Source organism: Natrix helvetica, assembly GCF_964273705.1.
Source record: "Natrix helvetica genome assembly, chromosome: 7".
NCBI classification, from domain to species: Eukaryota; Metazoa; Chordata; class Lepidosauria; order Squamata; family Natricidae; genus Natrix; species Natrix helvetica.
Window position 1 is genome coordinate 24,900,678 of NC_138558.1, and position 17,785 is coordinate 24,918,462.

Genomic DNA, 17,785 nt, shown 5'->3' on the forward strand with positions numbered 1-17,785 from the left:
AGTAAATCTCTTGCCACAAGACACAAAAATCTTACTGAAAATAAAAGCAGCTCTATACTGTTCTTTGTTTGACCTAACAAGCTTTTCCATTCCGAAGGCTAGGAATGTAAGCCCCTTTGCTTTCTTTAATCAGAAGCCTGTTGGGAGCCTTTCAAGAGAGCAGGGCATTTGTGAGCAATTTTAGAAGATAACAGTTCATCTTAAAAGGATTGCAAAAGCTTCTTTCTTTCTTTCAGAGTTGAGCACTTGACGTTTCTTCCCAGTTTTCTTTGCTCTGCCACATTTTTGGAATTATCCTATTATGACCGTGGAAAGCAATAGCGAGCTTCCATCAGCCTTTTCACAGAAGGAACACAACATTATCGCAGCTTACTTGATTGCAGCAGGTATGACCCGTGAATGCATTTGATTAATAAAATATTGAGGCACCTAATTTTTTTTTAAAAAAATCACTTCATTTTTTTCAGCTTTAATTAAACATAAGCAAAGAAATGTGAAGTGTTGAAAATGGATTGCTATTCTTTCGATTTGAAGGCAAAAGGTACTTTGGAATACCCAGGGATAGGCAAATAGCCTCTATGTGCAGCTTTTAAAACCAAGGTTTTTTTTTTTCAGGATAGAATTGCTTTAAGACAGCAGTCATTCTCCCCTCCCTCCCCAACCTTGTGCTTGTGGGCACTAGGAACCGGTTCTATGGAGAGCGGTTTTTCAGTGGACTGGAGGGAGAGGCGTGGTTTCATGTGTTGTCTGCACCCCACGGATGGGTCTTTTATTAGCGTGGCCTGCTTGCTGACATGCCACAGACCGAGGGTGGGGACCCCTGCTTTAAGGCATTACAGACAAATTCTACTTTTGCTCCCTAATACAGTCTGAAGACCTTTTTTTGCTTTCAAATCAAAAGTCCTTCACACTCTATAATCTTTATAAGTCTTCTTTAGTCACTTGAAATCTGGGCACAGCAGTGCTTCAGGGATGGAAAAACCTGTTTTGCCTGCAAAAGAACTAAGCTTGTGTTCATGACATCTCTGAACAAGGGCCTGGAATTCCCCTGCCGTTATGCTATTACCTGTAAGTAAGATAATATTCAACACTTCGTAGAACAACTTTCTGACTTCCAATTTTAAATCCATTTTACTAAATGTTGGCATAGTTGAGTTCACTGGAACATGCTTTGACGTAGACCAACCTAATACTCCACTAAATTAAATATATCAAGTAAAGTCAATACGTAAAAGAAGGAAATGCTGCATATGTTTAGGATTAATGAAATGTTGAGGATGGGAGCTTTTTCCTCTCAGAGAAACAAATTCAAAGAATAAATAGTAAGATTGTTGGCTTTCAGTCTTAGGTATCTAATTCCCTTCCCTTCTTCCCGTCAAAATGCATCTTATTTATTAGCCGCATTTGTAGAACTGATAGCTTCGTAGACTATCATATTTTAAGTTAATAAGTTGTGCAAACCTAATTCTTGTAGTTAGTTTATGAAGCACTGCACATTGTGAGCCCATAAAATTGGGATGACTAAATGACTGCTATACATCCTGTCGAATTCGTATTGTATTATCCCATATTGTGGTTTTGTGGTGTGATGGTGGTAGAAATGAAATTCTATCCTGTTCTTTGAGATGATATCAGTAAAATTTGTATTAAGCAACTGATCAGTAGTAACATTGTGAACAAAAACTTGGTTTTTTATTTCCATAATGGGATCACAGAATATAAACACTTTGCTATTATATTGTCTAGTGCAGGGGTGGCGAACAAGTTCGACAAAAAGAGCCAAAATTTTAAACTGTGAGAGTCAGAGAGCCACACCACGCAGTGACCTGCCAAAACAGACAAACACTCACACAAAAGCATATAATTTTAACAATAATATATTAAACACATAATATAACATGCTCAGTCAGGTGTTTTTTGTTATAAATTTTTATAAACCCATTAGAGCTGCTGTATAACTTTTAAATCCATAAATAAGTGGAATCTCTGTCCACCTAACAACCTACAAGATTACTTGATGACCACAACCAGGAATGCCACACTTGCAGTCATTAAACAAAGCAGTCACATATCTCGCTTAATGACTGCTTTGCTCAGTGACGAGATTGTGATTGTAAATCGAGTACAACCTATACATGGGTAAAGCCTGGTCCTAATATTATCTTCCTTTAACCTAATATATGTATTATAATATATATATGAGTTTGGATTATCTTTGATATCTATTACAATTACAGGCTGTGAGAAAAACACTCGTAGAATTTTGGGAAATATACTAACCATGGAAATTCAATTAAATGTTTTCTCCTATTTAAAACTCTGCTGCTCCTGAACCCAGAGCTTCAATATGCAACCATTATTATTAATTTGAGCAATCATTAGAACCTCACCGGAATCCTGCAGCAACTGTGCTAGACTTTGAAGCATTATTTTTTTGGTTTATCTCAACAGCAGAGGGCGCTGTTGAGATAAACCTGGAAGTACGGTCGACGCGACGACCAGCTCAGAGCTGGTGGAGTGCAGGCAAGCGTCGACCGTACTTCCGGGTTTAGCGCGCGATCCGAGCCACAGTATACTAAATAATGGTAAGAGGCAAAGAGCCTCATTTATTTTGGCCGCGAGCCGCATGCGGCTCGCGAGCCGCGTGTTCGCCACCCCTGGTCTAATGGTTCTCAACTTGAGCAATTTTAAGATATGTGGATTTCAACTTCTAGAATTCCCCAGCAAGTATGTAATGGATTTTTGCCCATACATTATGTTCGGTATTTTTTATTGATTTTTACCATCTAAATGGGGCTGGTGATGAAATACCTAATTAACTCTGTACCTGCTTTACTCAAGCTCATCCATGATGTAATTGGATTGGTTCATATATGATAAAACACCAATTACAATAAAAAATCATAATTGTTGGGTTCATGAAACATTGCCAAGTCAAAGCCAAACAAATTGCCCTGTGGATGCATTATTAGTATTGTGTGTGAATTTGTCAGTTTTTAATTATTGGTAACTTTGAGTCAGTTTTGACCCCTGGTGACTACCTGGATTAGTACCTGTAGTTTTCTTGGCAAGGTTTTTCAGAAATGGTTTGCCATTGCCTTCCTTCTAGGGCTGAAGGGAAGTCACTCAGCTGGCTTTGTGCCTAAAACTCACAGTCTCATTCTGAAAACTGCTTAAAGAGGGATGTAAAACATTGTGAAGCAATATATAAGTCTAAGTGGTATTGTTATTATGCCAACCTGGCACAAAACTAATATTTAATTAGGCTTTTTAAAGGATGATGGTGATGATATGATGAGGATGAGCTTAGTCTTTGTAAATACTGTAAAATTCAGATTAGATCTACTAAAACTAAAATTTCTAAAGCTTACTCCCCATTTTTTTATCTTTTGACAGGAGTCATAAGTCTTCTCAGTAATATTGTTGTTTTAAGCATCTTCATTAAATTTAAGGAACTTCGAACACCAAGCAATACTATTATTATTCACCTGGCTTTTACGGACATTGGAGTGAGTAGTATTGGCTATCCCATGTCTGCGGCTTCAGATCTGCATGGAAGCTGGAAGTTTGGCTACCTGGGTTGCCAGGTACTTGAGTATTAAAACAAAGGATTATATTACACAGATTGTACGTAGCCCTGTTCAAATCAGTGTTCAGAAACAGATAACACAACAGACTGTTAAATGTTTCTACAAGTTCTTTTTGGCACGAAGGGTTGAACAACACATCTCTTTTCACTGGTGCATTTGTGGCAAAAACACACTTCCGTGAATTACTACTAAATATCTGTGAGCTTTGGTGCTAGAAGGAAATCATTACCAAAAGACAAGCAAATCCAAAGAAACGATTAAATTGTTGAAAATGTATTTCTTGGTCCATAAAGTAAAGAGACAAATTCTTTTCATAAAAAGGATTATGTAGGTGAACTGACAAATTATATTATTAATTAGAACTTATATTAATTTATTTGAGTGGTTGGGGTTGTTTTTTTTTTGAGAGAGAGAGAGATACATATGGAAGCAAGATAGTATTTCATCTTCTGGGAAGAGAGGATTGTTTGCTAATGTAACACAACAAGCACCTTGCATACCACCTGTTAAGTTCTTGGCATCTCCTCTTAAAAGAACTGATTAATGAGAAATATCAAATCAAAAACAAAACTAGATGGAGTAACTATCTAACTTGAATCACAACTGTCTCTTGCTTTAGAAGGAGTCAATTAATATACTGGATCCCAACAAATATGGGTCAACGTTCCACTTTGATTAAATTTTAAAAAGTCTTGAATTAGGAATATAGAATTATTACATTTAAAAAAAAGATAGCATTGCTATTAGCTCTATTTCTACAATGCTTTATCCAGAGGTGGGTTGCTGCTGGATTGGCCCAGATTGGCCGAACCGGTAGTAGTGGTGGCAGGAGGCTCTGCCCACCCACCCGACGCTTCTGTGCATGCTCAGAAGTGTCACACGTGCGTGGGAGCGGCCCTAAATCAGTAGTAAAACAATTAGCAACCCACCTCTGGCTTTATCCCAGAGATATTGCTGGGAACTCTTGAAGTTACAGTCCCAACCCATTCACCAAGTTTCAGGAAGTGATCTTATTTTTTCATATGTTATAAATTTGTTACTATTTCGCTTTCAAAGGTCTACCCAAACTACTTTTCTAGTAGCTGAAAAGGAGTATGGAAATTGGAATATAAAATGTATCCCATTTGCCACTAGATGGCGGTCTTGAGTAGCACTATAAAAAGTCTTGTTTCTACTTCTTCCTTGAAGTTTACTAGGGAGGGTTGACTGTGACAACCTCATGGAGAAACAGCATGATTTAAAGGCAGAATATATGATTTGTGGCCTAGTGGTCATGAAAGCAAACCCAGTAGCTCCCTGTTAAAAGGATGTGGGCTTAGATTATAGGAAAGGCCTTGGGGTGGGCTTCAAAAATTTTAGCAATGTTTCTCTGCCTGGCTGCTGGGTGGGTGTGGCGATGGTGGGCATGGCCTAGTTGGCCTCCTGCCCCACGGGGTCTCTTGCACCACTCCAGGAGGCTTTCCTCGAGCCCCTGGAGTGTGTGTGTGAAAACAACCTCGCCCAGGCTCTGGAGGATGGAAACGAGCCCATTTCTGGACTTCTGTAACTTCTGGGACGCCCGTTTTTCATTCTCCTCAGGCTCCCGAGGCTTTCCAAAACGGGCTGCATGGAGACTTCTGGGAGGAGAGGGATGGGATGGACGGGGCCAACCAGAGGTGGGATTTGCAGGTTCGGTGAACTGGGCAGATCCTTAGCTAGAGGATCGCCCGAACCCGCAGCAGCCCACTCCTGGAAAGGCCTCTTCTGAAGTATTGTTGGCAATAAGAGTTGGGAAAGCTGAGCTCTACATGTTCTCTTAGGCTACCCAATCAACAGGAAGTCCTGTCTCATTGTCTGGAGACTGCATGGATCTGGTTGGAGAAAAAGACTCAGATTCTATCTTGCCAACTAGTTGTGGGCTTTTGCCTGCCCTCTCCCAATCTTAGAACTGAATCATTAGCCTTAGATGGTATTGTACTCTTTACTTCAAAACTGGTATGCAATTTGGGCATCACCTCGGACTTCCAGATCATGCTTGAAGAGCGGAGGGCAGCTTTGGCTAACAAGATCTTTGCCCAGCTATATCTGGTGTATCAATTCTGCCCATTCATAGATAGTGAGGTTCTTCTAATGGTCCCTCACAGTTGGACTATTGCAACATGTTCTACGTAGACAGCCCATGAAGACCACTTGGAAGCTACATCAGATCCTAAATCCAGCAACCACGGCAATTTGGGGCATGCTTTAATATGCCAACGTGACACCAGTTCTATAAAAATTACACTAGCTGCCAGTGAGCTCCCAATTGCCATTCCAGATGCTGATTATTATCCTCTGTAGCGATGGCAAACCTTTTTGGCACTGAGTGCCAAAAATGGAGCATGTGGGCGGCACCGAGTGCCAAAAAGAGAGCACTTTGCGCATGCACGTGTCTGAGCTGCCACCAGGAAGAGGAGCTGCACAGGGGGGCACGCAAGTGCTGGAAAACGGACTTTCAGTTTCTGGCACACACATGCACGCCAGCCAGCAAGTCTTATGGTTACTGCCGTGCTTGTGCCCACGCCAATCAGCTGGCCAGCACGCATGCTCGTGCTCGAAAACAGAAGACCAGCTTGTTGCATTCCCTGTTTTCCTCGACCTACGACCAGGGATTCCCTCGCTGACAGCTAGCAACAGCCAAGCCGCGTCTTAGCCAATCAGACGCGGCCTAGCTGTAGGCGGGCTGTTCCTGCCTCCCGATTGGTTTCCCTGCCTGACAGCTCTCGTATAAATAGCTGTCAGGCAGGGGAACGCTTGCTTCTCTCCTGTACTGTTGCGTTCTGTCTGTTTGCAATAAAGAGTTATACTTTACCTCAGCTGCGTCCAGCCTCATCCTTCGCCCACCATTTAGCACAGCTCACACAAAGGGCAGCTGATTATTGTGTGCGCATGCACGCCAGAAACCCAGAAGAGGAACGGGCAACATGGGTTCGTGTGCCACTTTGGGCATACCTGCCATAGGTTCTCCATCACAGATCTATAGAGTACTTCATAGCATTGGATCAGGTTGTCTGAGGGACTGCCTGTCTCCCATATTTTTTGTCTAGCCAGTAAGATCAGACAAAGTTAATGTATTTTGGGTCCAATTGATGAAGTGGTGCTATCTATCAGGATCCAGAAAGTGGCACACACCTCTGGAATAATATCCATTGTAGATGAGTTCGGCTTTTATCCTGAGGATGTTCTGGAAACTTTTTAAAAGTGGCTGTTTTCCCAGACCTTAGGATAGGTTTCTTGGGAGCTTTATTTGCTATACATTCTATTATTAGGAATATATATTGTTGGGGGCAACATGCTGACTCTGTAAACCACTTAGGGAGGGCTGTAAAGCACTGTAAAGCGGTATATAAGTCTAAGTGCTATTGCTAATAGTCAAAGAAAAGCCTAATTTCAGACCTTTGAAAGCAACCAATATTATTTTAAAACATTTAAAACCATGTGTTCTTTTTTAAATTCTAGATTTATGCTGCTTTAAATATCTTCTTTGGAATGGCAAGCATTGGTTTGCTTACTGTTGTTGCGATAGATCGTTACTTGACCATCTGCAAGCCTCAAATAGGTAGGATGCTCAGAATTGTGCAATAAAGGCGTACCGTTTTTCAGTACAGATTTTGGTGATTTGTTTTGTGGGAAATCCCACATTTTGTACTCTATATTATTAGAATTTTGCATATAGAGTTGTTCAGTTTTGTCGTAAAGTATAAATGTCCTTCATATTGAGTTTGACTCTTGCTGAATTTCATATCAATCTTTTGACAATAATATTGAAATGGTTTCCCATTACTTTTCCCAGACCTTTTTTTTTTTTGGTCTACTTTATGTTTGCTTGCATTATCTGTGGCTTGTAGATAACAGAAACAATTGTAGAAACAAAATCTGTTAAAAAATCTGCCCTTTTAAAAGTATACTTAGTTAATTTTGCTCTTGTACTTTGGAGGATTATATAACAAATCCTACCTCTGTTTTCAATTGAGAGATAATAAGGTTATTTTTTTAAAAAAATTATATTTCTTACTTCTTAACTACCCACACTCTTTCAGTTATATAGGTTTTTTTAATTAATTTATAATATGATATATAAAGAGAATCCAAAAGTAAATATTAGGGAAATTAGGGAAGGGAAAAGGGAAGCGGATAGTGGGGGAAAGCAAGAGACAAAGAAAAAAAAAGATATTGATTTCAGACTCCTTTGGTGCAGTAAGATAAGGTATTAACAATATCAACTTTTTACTTTTTCATAATAATTGAAACTAGCTATTTCTATAACAACAAATCTATCTAATCAATAAAACCCAAAAACAAAGTTTCATTTTTTTCCACCTCAAGCACAAAGTCCAGAAGTGGTTTCCAAGTAGAAATAAAGGTATTTGTGTGTTTTTTTCCTTTAATCAAAACAGTCAATTTAGCCTTCTCTGCTAACTCTTATCAGTTTTTGCAGCCATTCATTCCATTGTGGGGAACCCTAATCCGAACTTCCCACACTCTTAATTGTGTGAAGACAGAGCAAAAAGTCAGAGTGCATACCAAATGTCAGAAGGAAAACAAGTATGGAATTGAGATCTCTTTAGCTAGTTTTATAGAGTAAGAACTGACCAGGGAATCTGGTCCTGTAAATACCAAAGTGTCTAAAAATATCTCAAAACTGAATTGCCAAGATCCCTGAAGCACCTGACCTAAATTCTTTTATCAATGGGAAGCTCTGATAACATGCTTCACACCATTAAGAAGCCAAGCACTGTAATTTTTGGCTATTTTAGAAGATTCAAATGATGCATGAGGGCAGCTAACTGATATGTTTGGAAGCTCGCTCATCTTTTCAGCAGGAAATAAAAGTTGAAGAAGATATGTCCTGCACGGGCAAAAATTAGCTGGGAATATATTTATCCATTTACCTTTTCATAAATATGGGTTTTGTAAATACTAAACAGAGTGTGATCATTGCAACCATGGTGCCTATTACGAATAGGTCAAATGCATCAAAAAATTAGGCACCTGTAGTTTACGATAGGCTGGGATCAGACTGTAAAGCTCAAGAGGGTTTGAGCTTTATGATTGTTTTGTTCTGATGTCCCATTTTTATACTTAGTTTAGACATATGATGAAGCAATTTTGCTAAACCTACATCCTAGTTTAGTCAATGTTTAGTTGGAAGACAATCCAGCAATTATTTATTAAGTACAGCATAATGAAAATACATTAATTTTAGTATTGAAGGCACAGTTAGGGGGTAAGGAAAGCCTTTGCTTACCGGTATTCTGTTATCTCTAGACATGGATGGGCTGCATCTACTCTAACATCAAGTTAACAAATGGGTATGACTATTTTTTTTTTTAATTTAAACTATCTGAAGGGTACTAAGTTGAAAAAAGATTCTTTCAGGTTATAGTTAGGGAAATGTCCTCAGCAACTTTCTCAATCTTCTAATCAATGTTTGTAAATGTGTATGTATGAACATATCCTATCCTATCATACCGTATCGTCTTTATACACACACAGAATATGTAATTTTCAATGAGGGAAGTTAGCTGCTTAGACATTGTATGGGTATGAACAGGAATTTGAATAATTATTACATTTGATTTGTGTATTTATAAAATTTTCATTGCAACTTTTGTATTCTTTGGTTTCGAATAGAAAAGTACGAATGATAGGAACGAATAAATAGTGGTGATGTTTTGGTTTGCCAACAGGTAACAGACTAACTACTCACAACTATATTGCTCTGATTTTTGCTGCCTGGACCAATGCTGTCTTTTGGGCCTCCATGCCTGTGGTAGGATGGGCAAGCTATGCTCCAGATCCAACTGGAGCTACCTGTACCATAAATTGGAGACAAAATGACACGTATGTTCTTTTTATGGTGAAGTAGAACATTCACGATGATAATTTTGCATTGTTACAATCTCACCGAAACCTTAAAACCCTAAAAATTTGAACAATTTGAGCATTGAACAGTTTGGAAGGGAACAACAGTCTTACAAATCATTAAGGGAGAAAATTTCATCCATCGTGTTTAAATCTGATACATCCTGGACACTATTCAATCTGGATCCATTTATTGTTTTCTGATGAATAATTAATGACATTGTTGTAGTTATTTTAGTATTAACCTTTTCATTTATGTCTTCAAGAAAAGAATATGTATGTAGGCGGGAAAGAAAGGCCAACATAATAAGCTTAAGTCTTGTCAAGGCTCAATGGAAAGGGCCAATGGATAAGCAGAAGCAATTAAAAAAAAAACATAGGGTCCTTAACAGGTGTGAACTTTTGGGTAGACCTTGCCTTCAAAGACAGTTGTGTTAGACATGAATGTAGGCTTAGCAGGGGCAAATAGTTAGTGTCAAATGATATAAGGTAGAACTTGCATTGTCATCTAACAATGCATGCTTCATTATTTTGGAGTAATTGTGGCTGGGAATGGACACTTCTGAATCTTGCATATATTGGGAGCAAGCCCAAAGAATTTCTACAGAATGAGTATTGGATTACTGCCTAAACCACTCCAATAAATTGCTAGGTTTAGAATATTAACTATCAACCAATTCAACTATTTTAAGTTCCACATAATTGTAGAATGCCCTCAGGTAATTGTGTCAATACTATCAATAAAGAAAGAAAGGTTTTCAGTTATCTGTTTGGTCTTTTTCATTTTCAGATCCTTTGTTTCTTACACTATGTCAGTAATTGCTGTTAATTTTGTCGTCCCCTTATCCATCATGTTTTACTGTTACTACAATATTTCTCAAACTTTGAAGCAATATGCCAGGAACACTTATATAGAAAGCATCGAGGTAGATTGGTCGGATCAAGTTGATGTTACAAAGGTAAGGCCTTTTTTCCTTTTTCAGAATTATCCTGTGTGTGATGCCAAGAAAAATAAGCAGAATGGCTTAGAATACACATCATGATCTCCCTTCCTCCCTCCCCCTCCCCCTTTCTGTAAGAAATATAAACATTCTCCATTGAGATCATTTGCACTTCACTCTCTTATGCTTTCCCATCTCATACCTTTTTTGTATTGTAAATTCTTCTCATCACCCTATTTTTTTATTGTCTGTTTGTGTTGTGAATTACATGAGATGTACAACATTTATATCTAACACTCTTATGTTCACACCAAACACATATGCATATATATATGTATTAGGGAGAGGAAACCAGGTTTCTAGGTAAGAAAGACAACCTGAGTCTACTCTACTTAGCATATCCAATAACTGAAAACTTTATGAACAGTAATTTAGATTTATTTATTATTTACATTTCTTTGGCACCTATCTCTCCATCGGGCTACTCTAAGCAGCTTACATCAATAAAATGGAAGAAATGAAAAGAGTGTAAACAGAACAGAAATAAAATAATAGAACAATTAAATAAACAATGAAAAAGACCATCAAAATGATAACAAAAAGAGGGACAGATGGAGAGCAAATCGGTGAGGATGTGCAATTTGCCGTCAGTCTGGCAACAACTTCCAGTGTGGAATTGCCCCATTAGCCTGGTCCCTAGGCCAACAAAGAGCCAGGTCTTCAAGCTCTTCTGGAGGCCAGCAGGGGGATCTGACCTTAGAGGGTAAGATATTCCAAAGAGCGGGTGCTGCTAAATAGTTACTAAATATGCCTGTTATATTTTCTCACTATGCTCATTTTCAAAAGATTGTTATGGAGATATTTGAGCTTAATGTTTGTAATCAGTCAGATGTGTGGAAATCATGTGTTAGCAGATTTTTGTAATTTAGGTGAGAGGTAGTGCTATGCAAGTGAGAAGAAAAAAATCCCAAAGATATTGAGACAATGTCAAGTTACCAAGCTTCTCGTGCTTCAGTTTGTTGAGTTTCGGTGTACAATTTATTGAGAAACCAGCATACAATATCAGCCACCCAGAGTCACTTTGGATAGTGAGAGGAGTGGCTCAATTAATCAATCAATCAAGCCAGTGAAGGGCATCAGGCTTAAACAAATTGGCATTTAGTTTAAAGTCTCAGATAAGGAGCATCAAGCAATACCCTCTAAGCACAAACAGGGCATTTGGGAAGTTTTCTGTATTGATTGCAAGGAATTAAAATGGTAGAATTTAACCCTAAATTCTATACTTAAAAAGATATTTGCTTGACAGATGAACAGAGTAAATAACATATGGGATGTTTGGAATTACCGGAGCGGTGCATAGCGGAAGTCAGGGGGGTGGGTTTGATTGAAAGGTGGGAGCGGGTTAGGGTGGAGGGTGGGGAAATATATATGTATAATTGATTTAGAAGATGGGACTAATGGGATATTGTTACTTTAAGAGAAATTTATGTTATGATTTATATATGTTCAATTAATTTAGAAGATGGGGTTAATGGGCTATTGTCACTATAAAAGAAATTTAAATTATGATTGTTGGGAGATGAGGGGGTACAATATTTGAATGAGAAACTTATCTTAAGACGGGGGGAGGGAAGAGGGTATAGTATTTGTATGTGATCTATATTATATGTCGGGGGGGCAAAAAAGGGGGGGAATTTGTTTATATAAAACTTTTTCAATAAAAAAAAAGATATTTGCTTGGACAGAGGAAAAATTGGAAAAAAGGATTGAAAGTTTATTTCCCCCACACTTGCATGGAGAAACAATTCAGGGCCAGACAGAACTTTTCTGAACAGCTGTCCAGGGATGATACTTGGGTAGAGAAAAATAATGGACTTGGCTGCAGGACTGAGTAGCAAAAAGAGCAAAGCAGCTAGAGAGAATGAGAGAGAGAGAAAGGGGGGGGGAGAGAGAGAAGAAGGGAGGAAGGGAGAGAGTGGTTAATGTGGGCAATCATTTGTATGATTTTCTAGCAGAACTAACTCTTCCCTGTCCACCCACGTTGTCCCACTGAGAAATGGTGGCTGTAATTTTGTGTGCCCTTGGATAACATTGGAATTACTTAAGTCAAAGCTCGTGTGATCCGAGATTGCCTGCAGGTTGAGATATGAGCCATATGGCAATTGTCTACAACATACATTCTTAATCACCACAGATGATAACTTCTGCTTTCTATTAGTGTATCTGGAAGATGTAGAAAAAAAGAATGACTAGGCAGAGTACAAGTTTAAGGAAGAAACCGAATACTATAGATACCTAAAACAGACTTAACAAAAGTATTAAAAGAGTTGCAACATTTTTTTTACTTTCTTTGTTTACAGATGTCTGTTGTCATGATTTTGATGTTTCTGTTGGCTTGGTCTCCATATTCTATTGTGTGTTTATGGTCTGCATTTGGAGACCCAGAAAAAATTCCCCCCACAATGGCAATCATAGCACCACTGTTTGCAAAGTCATCTACCTTCTACAATCCCTGCATTTATGTGATCGCAAACAAAAAGTAAGTGGCTCTATTGCAGGATGAGGCGGGCCTGGATGGAGGAGAGAGACATGAGTTTTATGAAAAATGCAATATTTTTAAAGATAAGGAAGCCACTGTTTATTTATTTTTATTTATTTTACTTAGTTTGTCAAACATGTAAAAGATAACAGGTATTAGTATAAACATAAATATGAACACAGTAAATGGGTATGAATAAATGGAGACAGTAGGACAGGGATGGTAGGCACCAGTGGTGGGTTGCAGGCGGTTTGCCCCGGTACGGGCGTACTGGAGCCTGCCCGGAGCACCGGATACTGTTCTGATACGGTGCTCCGGAGGGCCTGCCCACCCGCCCAAGCTCCTTACCTGTCCTTTAAAGCCTTCCGCGCACTCGCATGGTGCATACAGCACCTGTGCGATGCTCCGCCGAGCAGCTGGAGCGTTGAGAGGCTTGAGGAGGTGTCACTGGCATGTATGACACATGCACGCACCACGCACACTGGGCGCATCCATGTGGACGATGCTGGGCCGGAACCCACCACTGGTAGGCACACTGGTGCGCTAATGCACAGCCCTTACAGATTGGGGTGAAGTCAACAGTAGACAGTCTTAGGTTACATTTATATGTATGTGTGTGTGTGTGTGTGTGTGTGTGTGTGTGTGTATGTATGTATATATATATATATATATATATATATATATATATATATATATACATACACATACATGTGTTTGTGTGTATACATATACATACATACACACATGCACATATATGCACACATACATATATACATACATATCAGTTGTGGGTTTCAAAAATTTTTGTGGCCTGTTTTGTGGGAGTGGCTCGGCAGTCATGTGACCAGGTGGGAGTGTCTTAGCGGTCGTGTGACTGGGTGGGCCCAACTTGGAAAATGTGGTGAAATTCACTTAACAATGTTCTTGCTTAGCAATCAAAATTTTGGGCTCAATTGTGATCATAAGTCAAGGACTATCTCTGCCTTCATCTGTACGGCAGCCTTGTCCTAGTACACTTCTACTTTCTGCCAATTTTCCTTTCTGTTAGAGGCATCAAAATAATCCAGATGATATAAGGTTTCCTGCTGGGGCAGGGGGTTGGACTAGATGACCTTCGAGATCCTTTCCAGCACTAGATTGCTGTGCTGTTTCAAAGCATTTTCTAAAGCCATGTCTAGTGCCAGGGTTAACAGTCCATCCTTCCTCTCCTTCCTCTTTCTTCTTTTCTCTTTCTTTTTCCTTCCTTTCTCCTTCCTTCCTTTCTCCCTCTCTCTCTCTCTTTCTTTCTTCCTTCCTTTCTTTCTTTCCTCTCTCTCTCTCTCTCTCTCACACACACATTTTAGGAATCACATCTAAAGGACTCTAGAAGTCTTGTTCAAAACTGATTGTACTCTGTGACAAAAGCTCTAGCTCAGATTCGTTAACTTGACTATAAATGATCCCATTTAGATAATTTAGGTTTTTTTTAAGAATGTGGAAATGAGCAAAACAATATAGTAGAGAAATAAAGAAAGGAAGGAAGGAAGGAAGGAAAGAAAAGAAAGGTGTTCAGTTCTTAATATTTGAATGTATCTTCTTAATAAACATACTAGTAATGATGTATTAGAATATTTCCTTTCTCCCTCCCCTCCTCCCTCCCTTCCTAAAAATTATTTGGGGCCACATGCAATTCTTCCTTCTTCCACCTCCCTCTACTCTCCTTCCTTCCATCTCATTTCCAGCTCCTTCGCTTCCTTCCCTCCTTCCTCTTTAATTGGGGGGGGGGGGGAAGACGGCGGCTTGACTTTGGGTTCTCACACTCAGTTCCCCTGAAAATCCGCCGCTGGCACAAACTCACTTCTTCTTTCTCGATCTGCTGAGTGTCAAAGCCCCAGCGATTCTCCTGTTGTTTTGATCAAAGCAGCGGGAAAGGGGGAGGAGGTGAGTGGAAGCAGTGGATGTACCCAGGCACTTGTGCACACACCTTTGGAGACAAATAATTGGGAAGGGATTCACTCCGGAAGCTTATAAAATCTCCCCACTACCTCCCGAATAGGCGTGTGTGCATGCACACATTCTCCTCCCTCTCTCCCTTTCTCTTATACTGGATTGACTGTTCCGATCGGCACTTGAATCAGCTGTAACTGCTTGACAGGGTAATTACTGGCCAGCCTTGAGGCGATTGACTTTGTATCAATATTTCCCTGAGGAAATATTTGGCTGGCAGGAGAGCAAAGCCGCTTTGGCCATTCTCTTCCAGAAGCCCCGTTGGGACCAAAAAGGTGCCCTTTGGGCCAGGAAGAGATCAGCTGCAGATGTAGAACCATGCGTAAGCTGAGCAGAAGGAATGGTCCTTCCCCACTCCAGACCAACTTGTGTAAGGCAAGACAGACAGGCGGGTGGGTGCGTGACTCTGCCCGGGAAAACGTAGAAGGTACAGAATCAGCTCTGTCAGAAGGCAAAAATGCTTGGAGTTCCCTCTGCACGCCCGCCAGCCAAAACCTCCTGGGAGGCTTCTGCTGGCGGGGAAGGGGGGGTGCAATCAGAACAGAGATAAGCGCAGAAAATTTGCTTTTCCTTCAGCTGCCCAGGAGAACATAGAAGGTGCAGAATCAGCTCTGCCTAAAGGCAAAAAGGCTTGGAGCTTCACACACACACACACCAGCCAAAACCTCCCAGGAGGCTTCTGCTGGCAGGCAAGCAGGGGCGGGGGCAGGCCAGGGGAGTGACAGCTCCGGTACGGCCCCCCCGGAAGCCCCGGTTTGGGAAGGCACGCTAAATTCTTTCAACTGGTATGGGCGTACGGGACAGAACCGGCTGAAACCCACCTCTGATAGATATAGGTATAGGTATAGGTATACATATACATATACATATATAATCTATACATATACTTATACATATACATATATAATCTATACATATACTTATACATATACATATACATATATAATCATATAATCTATTATACTATGGTTAGAAAGTTTGAATTGAAGTAGGACTTCTTGGTAACTATTTGATATTAAAATGGAATTTTATCGTGGATTTTAATTGTGTATTGATTATAATTTCACATTTATCTCACAACTTAAAATCCCATTTCCTCCAGCAGCATACACTATGTACACAGAGTGTGTGATTAATATAACATTCCATGCAAATAATTAAAATGTGTTGATAAAAGCTTATCAGCAAATTAGTTAACTATGAAAATCACACATTTTAAGTGTTCTTTGTTGATGGTGAGGATTGCACATTTATAACTGACTTCCAGGAATTACCATTGTTGTCCATCTGCCAAGCCAGTGTGGCCTACTGCTGCTCTCCTTTTTCTGCCTGCCGTTTTCAAGCAAAGTATCTGTGATAAAAAGCAAGGGAGGAAAGTACTTGCCCCAGACGTTAGTATGGATTAGGTCCAGAGAAAGAAGCATGAGAATAAGCAGCAGCAAAGGTACAGGTACCAGATTTGTAGCAAAGATCTTGACAATGATCCCATGGTGGTAAAGAATTAAGAGATTAGGCAAAAGTTTTCTTCCTATGTTGCCTGGATCTTCTGCTGATCTTTTTTTTTAATCAGACACTTAAAACATTTTCCCCTCTGTAGGTTCCGAAGGGCCATCCTTGCACTAATCCAATGTCAAGTGCGACAGGAGGTAACAATCAGCATCTTGCCAATGCATTTATCTCAAAGTACAATTGCATAAAGATACAGCTTTAAAGTCTATCCACTCATCATGTTTTTTGCCTTGCAAAGAAAGTTAGAACTACTTTACATGTAACTATGTATGGATGTATGATATCTTTGTCATCTACTGATTCTATTTGACTACTATATGATACTAGAATGATGCATTCCTCATGTCTTTTGTTTCATACGAGGCACATCTTGGTATCCAATTCTCTCCTTTACTGTACATGGATAATGGTTCTTTGGATTATACTATAAATATATATACTAAAACCAATTCAACATTAAGGTGATTAGTACAGTTGAACAATTAATACTTGGAATATTTTTTCAACATTCATTATTCAATTTTGAAATTTAAATGAGGCTGTAAAGTGCTTTAGTGACAAATCCATTAAAAAGTGTAATGAAAATTTCTCTTTCTACTGCTAAAAAAACATTCAATGATCCTGGGGGGGAAGCATTTATTATACCTTCTGTTACTGATTTTTGTTTTTTTTTTGCAAAGTTATTGTTGTTAACCTCTATTAAAAGAAATGCTTCAATTGTTGGAGAGCTAAGCAAATATTTACTTTAGAAATAAACAGTTTAAGTTTCTGTCAATAGTTTACTCACATTTTGTTAAGTTGATCATTTGTACCATCGGCTACTGAAAACAAAATACTTTTCCGGACATTATTACCAGTATCTTAAAATACAGATCTGCAATTATTGTTTAAAAAGTAATAATGTAATTTTGAAACAACATATGGTAAATAATAAAGACTTCCACTTCAAGCCCTTCCTGCATTATAGTGATCTTAGCACAGTGTAGTTATTCAAATAACAGAACAGAGTTTTTAGAGGAATAATTATACTCACTATGTCCGTGTTAATTTCAAATTACACTACCACTTTTTAAAAATTGTAGTATCTAACTCCTTTTTTGTAGCAGTCTTGCTTTCAAGATGGATATAACTTTACTACTAATGCTTTCCTCCTTTGACACAATAAAGAACTAGTGACGTCAAATGAGCATTTGCAGAGTACCTTTGAAGGTTAAGTAATTGCAGCTCTCAGATAATCCAGGGTAATCTGCTCTGACTAAATGGAAGCTACATGCCCAAGTTTGGCATCCAGGATGATTGTCTAGGAGTAAAAGATATCTTTGATTTTGGATTTACCT

The 17,785-nt window shown here is 39.1% G+C and overlaps 1 protein-coding gene across 1 annotated transcript; it reads left to right on the plus strand.

Moving 5' to 3' along the window:
* Positions 1-268: 268 nt before the first annotated feature.
* On the plus strand, positions 269-17,751 carry RRH (retinal pigment epithelium-derived rhodopsin homolog). Its single transcript, XM_081959163.1, has 7 exons — positions 269-386; positions 3,397-3,587; positions 7,068-7,167; positions 9,299-9,452; positions 10,264-10,432; positions 12,775-12,953; positions 16,537-17,751. Exons 1-7 carry the CDS (start codon positions 302-304, stop codon positions 16,634-16,636), a joined length of 978 nt encoding a protein of 325 aa, XP_081815289.1. The 5' UTR covers positions 269-301; the 3' UTR covers positions 16,637-17,751.
* Positions 17,752-17,785: the final 34 nt, after the last annotated feature.